At 34.9% G+C, this 6,033-nt stretch overlaps 1 protein-coding gene across 1 annotated transcript in view; it reads right to left on the bottom strand.

Annotated features, from left to right (window-relative positions):
• Positions 1 to 2,214, bottom strand: part of LOC145801797 (uncharacterized) — a 2,267-nt gene extending 53 nt beyond the window's left edge. Inside the window, exons 1-2 of the mRNA XM_082893485.1 lie at positions 1,144 to 2,214; positions 1 to 233 (exon numbers count right to left, since the gene is read on the bottom strand). The exon at positions 1 to 233 is cut by the window's left edge and continues 53 nt beyond it. Coding sequence (XP_082749611.1) covers positions 230 to 233; positions 1,144 to 1,451 — 312 coding nt within the window. The 5' untranslated portion in view covers positions 1,452 to 2,214 and the 3' untranslated portion in view covers positions 1 to 229. The remainder of the gene's footprint in view (positions 234 to 1,143) is intronic.
• Between the last annotated feature and the right edge of the window lie 3,819 nt (positions 2,215 to 6,033).

The raw sequence follows: 6,033 nt of genomic DNA, 5'->3' as shown, positions 1-6,033 counted from the left end.
ACAACCACCTGTCAATATCAACACATTACACGTCCAAAATAACCATCCATCCTTACAATAAATTCACCACATCAAAAAATATTTAACAAAACATCAAAGATTTCAAATGCATGTCATATTTGTCCGATGCGAAGTATCTCAAAAACTCCACATATATATATGCACAACTTAGAATTAATGCATCGGCAAACTCAGATCCATAAACATGCATGACTACGCCTCTAGCTAGCTACCTGCAATAAAAAAAAAAAAAAAAAAAAAATTGAAGAAAGCGTTGTTAATAATAATATATTTGTTTACATTTCTAAATAAAAAATAAAAAAAAAAACCACAACACCACCACATTATTACCATCCTTACAGTTCGTGTATTATCTCCTCCATCACTAGTTCAATCCCTAACTATGTAAATAGAATTATTATCTATGTATAGATTGTAAATAGAATATTCTGTTAAGTCAACATTGTGGGGACAACTGTAATGTGAATCAAAATATTATGAAAACATAGTGTAATTTTGCCAAACATTGAGAGTAAATTATAATTTCTCAAATTTTCAGGAGAGATACAATGTATTTATTTATTTGTGTGTGGATATTCAGGATTCTCAGCCATGTCTTTCCCCAACACAAGCTTCAATAGTTAGTGAGAAACCAACAGAGAAAAAAAAAACAAACCAGCAATCCAAAGCAACACAAACCAATTAACTAATATTAGAAAAACACACCATCATCTGCAAACACCACCTACTCCTTTATACACATAGTACCTCTTAACTTTACCTTTACATAAAGTAGCCTTTAACAAGATAAAGCCTCTTGAACCAAACAAGCTAACAAGACAGTCATAGAAATGTAACTATGTAACTATGTAACTATGTAACTATGTACCTAAATCCAATAATTTAATACCAAGTCATGTACTGAAAATAAGGCACCTCAACCTATGTCCCTCAACCATCCAACTATGTACCTAAATCCGAATGAAATTAACCTATGAAACCAATCAAATCAATATTAGACCATCATATGAATGGATGCCAACACGACAGTCATAGATCAACTGTCAAAATCAGATCTATGAGCTGATAAATTGAAACAAATCCCAGAAGTATTCACAAACCATCAAAAGCAATAGTACTTACTCATCAAAAGAGTCATATCCACTACCATTGCCCTGCATTTGTCTCATAAAGTGTTCAAACTGCTCAAAGCGTCCTTCATATGATTGAATTATCCCTTTCAGTGATGCTACCTCTTCTTTAAGGCCCTTAACCTCTTCATCACGTGCTTGTGATGACCTAGTTGTAGACTTGAATGCAGAAGACGGCTTTGGACCAACCCCGAAACCTCTCAAATACCCTGAACGCTTCCCAAGGACTTGAACAGTAATTTCCTCCTGTGTTAGCGGAGTTGCTCCAGGCTGTGAAGATTTCTCACGAAGTTGGTCCATCTTTTCCTGTTTGTGTTAAAAAAAGAAAAGAAAACAAAAAAAAAAAAAAAAAAAGGATCAGCAGTTATCCTATTTTACAAGTACACTAACTAGTTAAGCATTATATAGGACTATGAATAACAAATATAATGAAGGTATACTTACATATAACTCCGCACAAACTGGTTCAATCCAATCTTTTTTTTTCTTACTCCAATGTGAGGTCTTGAAAAAATCTACAATGTGAGGCTCCTTTCCAGTTTCAATTCCCTACATGAAACATATAAAATGCAAGCTTAGTAATATTGTTAATAAAAAAATTGCAGCATTAACTATAAGTTTTAAAACAAAAAATATGTTACCTCAATTGAGATTGCTGCTGAAAATGACCTTGAACCCATGGTGTGATTATAGGGTAACTTTTTCCTATTGGCTATATTTCTTGTTGACCGTTTCTACAATGCAATAGAAATATTAACTTAAAAATCAATATCCAAGCATGGTTCCTATATCTTTCCCTCCATCTCTGCAATTTCCTTACTCTGTCTCATATATAATTGTATATTATTTGAATTTCAAAGAAACTTGGGACCTTTGAGTTATTCATTGTAGTGCAATTAAAAGAAACATCCATGACTGTTAAGTTAATTACCTTGTGTGTGTCACCAAGAAACACTTCATCAATCATGTATCTCCAATCTTCTTCGCTCACCCCAACAAATGGTTTACTATAAGGATCTGTACCTTCTTTCACCAACTCTTTGTAATGTTCATGCATATGATATCGCCAGCCATTAAACAAATGTGTGGCCTTTGTGTCAATGATTTCTTGTGGAAGTGGACTCTCATCATATCCTTCAATCTCAAACTTATCCTGTCCCAATTAAACATAAAATGAAAATTAAACATCTTATATATTAATTACTTCAATCTCAACAACTATAAAAATTAAATTACCCGCAAGGATTGTACAATAGCTGCTCGAATGACTGGTGGAACGTCCTCCCAATTTTTTGTTCCTTGCAATGGGGCTTGCAATCGAATTTGTGCCCCCAATTCGTTAGCGGCCTTGGTGGCATTAAGCCCCACAAATGTCCTCCTCTCAATAGAAACTCCAACAAAAAGCTTCTTCCCACCATGTTGGCTCATGAGTCTACTACTGTTCTTACCCCTAGTTGGACCTCGTACTCGCTTTGCAGATGGACCTATATTATAAACACAAAATGAAACACTATTATAGGCTGCTGCTAAATAAACTTCTGTTGCTGTATATATAGAGCAGATTTTAAGAACTCTCTTTAAATAGCATATGTGAATGAAGATTACTATGGGTCATATAATGTACATAGGTTGCTGCTGCTGCTGCTATATAGGTTGCTGTAGATTTTAAGAACTCTCAAGTTTAAAGCATCATGGAATGTATATGCCTTTATTCAAGCTTGCTATTATGTCATGTTCATGATTATAAGATTACTATGTCTAAGATAAGATGACTGAACATGCCTGTAATCCTGACTATATCAGCCTCGACTGCATAGAATGGTAAAATTATTTCAACATTAGGAACATGTAGATGCTCTGTTCTATTGGCTAATTTTTCTGGCCTAACTGCAGCAAGATTTAGCTTCTTAACTTCTTTAACTAACTGCAGCAACCTCCAGGAACTGGACATAGGCCTTAACAGGTTCAAAGGTGAATTACCAACTTTGATTGCTAATTTTTCAACTACTCTTCAACAGCTGATTGCAGGAGCAAACCAGATATGAGGATCCATCCCTGAAGGAATAAAGAATTTAATTGGCCTGACATGGTTGGTAATCTCCATGAACTCAATCACAGGAGAAATTCCAGTGGGTATTGGCAAACTCGAAAGATTGGAGGATCTTTGCCAGTTTGATAATAGAATTTCAGGGGAAATTCCAGCCGATCTTGGAAACACAACACAGTTGGGTCAATTGTATTTGCACACAAATAATTGAGGCTGAAACTTACAGAGAAAGGAGCTGAAACTTACAATTGAATCTTAAAAAAAACACTGTAATTGATCGTAATGATATTAGATCGTAACCAATATCGCTTTGAGCATTACCAAAGACCACTTCAATTGTAACCAACAATACCACTTTATAGAGGGCAGAGGGAAGGAGGGAGAGGTTTTGCTCAATGGCAACTGCTCAAATTCTGGTAATATGTTTATTTGTTTGATTGAATCAAATACTTATTTTTCTCTATATATTTCTTCTCTTAAGCTTTACAAGATAAGGGTAGGAAAAACAGTAATTCTAAGAATCCAAAAAAATAAACTAAAAAAAAATGTCTAGAATTTGTAGAATTTGTAATCAAAGATTAAGATTTATTTATACTGTGCTCCCACAATAATAACTTTAAATATAGACATTTGTCAATCAACTTGGTTTCTTCTACACTTTGACCAACTATTAGAAAACATTAATTAGATGGCATAAATATCAACTATGGGGAAACTTACGTCCAATTCTGATGAAAGCATTAGATCAGAAATCATGTCAATAACCCCTGGTAGTTGGGAATCTTGGGATAAGGTTTTGTTGAGTTGCACAGTTATGTTTTTATCCTCTAGATTTGGCCTTGAATGATTTACTATATTGTAAAACTAATACTTTATGGTTTTCATTCTTATGAAGGCTGTTCAGCTCAACAAATTTGATTACAGACTTTCAAATAGGTTGGACACAGATTTACAAAAGCTTAGATGCAGAGTTAACTATCATGCCTTGAAGTTCACTGATCCTATAATTGACATGGGTGAACAATTGGTCCATCGAATGAAGATGAGAAGCAAGCTCCTGAGATAACTAACTCAACCTTAAGTTTTTACTGCTTAAGACTTCGTTAACCTCAGTTAAATTTCATCTCTGAAGCTCATAATGACCACAACTGACAGACCAATCTTGAACTTTTCCAGTGCAGTCTGAGCTCCAGAGAGTTGGTTTAAACACGAATTCCCTTCTGAGACCTCAAATCTCAAATCACACGGATAAAAAAAATGCCTCAAATATCAGGGTGAAAGCTCTTTAACCAAAAAGAAGAAGAAAAGGAAAGCCTAACTCCAATGTATCAGAATGCTTCAAATTCTGCTGCAACTGCTTCGAATAATATGATACATATACCTAACAGTGCTTTGAATCCATTGAAGTGCTTGATAAATAACCTAACATAGTTTTCAATCCACTGTTAGAAAAATAACTACTAGTCGAAGCCCTTTGCCTGCAGCAAAGGTAAAACCTTAGGGCATATGGAGGAGCAATGTCACTCAAAAAGTAATAGAAAGAGAGGGGAAAAGCTATAGACACAACCAAGTCTGATTGGCTTCTTTCTTAAAACCAGTAGTGAAAAAGTCATTTGACTGACAGCAAAAGATAATTATCATATTGAATTTGCAGAATGCTTTGACACTGCCCAAGAGATCAATACAATTCAATCTTAGCAAATGGAGAACATCATTGCAAATGTATTGCCAAAATACAGAGTTGCCTACTTCAGAGATCGCAGAGATTGTGAACATCACAAGCAACCTAAAGAGGATCAAATTGATACCATGAATTTATTATTTCCCTTTGTAGAGATCAAAGAAAATGACTAGAGGAAATAAGAACAGAAAGAACAGAAAAAATAAATAATTAATTAAAAAAATGTGAGGGTAGGGAACAGATTAGAACTCCTAAGGGTGGAATGGTAAGGTTGCATATTATCATGTGATGTGGCACAGAGTATAGTATGGGCAGCCCATATATTTACAGGAAAGAGTAAGCATGTAGTAACATGTAGTAACACTTACCAATATCAACTGTTTGCGAAGATGGAGAGGCATCCACAGGAGATAGACTTGCAAATGCATCCACAGGAGATGCAGGTGGGAGCTCAACCAGGTTTGCTTCTGACATTGAGGTCGTCGACCTCCTCTTAGTGGCTTGCCCAGGTGGCATCTGTGTAGTCTTTGTATCTAACAAATGAATTGTAAGCAACCAAAAGTAAAAATTTAAAATGCATGACAATTTATGATTAATACACAGATTAATCAAAACAGATTAATACACAGATTCAGACAGATTCAGATTCAGCATTAAACCAGATTCAAGCAGATTAATACACAGATTAATCAAAACAGATTAATTGACAATTTATGATTAATACACAGATTAATCAAAACAGATTAATACACAGATTCAGACAGATTCAGCATTAAACCAGATTCAAGCAGCAGATTCAAGCAGCAGCCGCATTTCAGCATTAAACCAGCAGATTCAAAACAGATTCAGCAGATTCAGATTAATACACAGATTCAGACAGATTCAGACAGATTCAGCAGCATCACCAAACAGAAGAGAAAAAAAAACATAGAGCACTTCAGCAGCAGCACACAGAGGAGACAGTAGAACAAACACAGCTTCAAACAGATTCAGACAGATTCCAATGTTTCCAAATGGACCACAATGAAGCAATAGGTACAACATTCCAGACTTGTTGTAACTAAACATGTCTTCATTAACAAGGCCATGCCATTACAATCAAGAGCATTACAATGAAAATGACTTGATAATGCAAAAAATAAAGGATATTACAA

The sequence above is a fragment of the Camellia sinensis genome, chromosome 10, assembly GCF_055761805.1.
Source record: "Camellia sinensis isolate YWXY chromosome 10, ASM5576180v1, whole genome shotgun sequence".
Taxonomy (NCBI): domain Eukaryota; kingdom Viridiplantae; phylum Streptophyta; class Magnoliopsida; order Ericales; family Theaceae; genus Camellia; species Camellia sinensis.
Note: the sequence above shows the minus strand (reverse complement) of the source record. Positions and strands in the feature narration are given on the sequence as shown.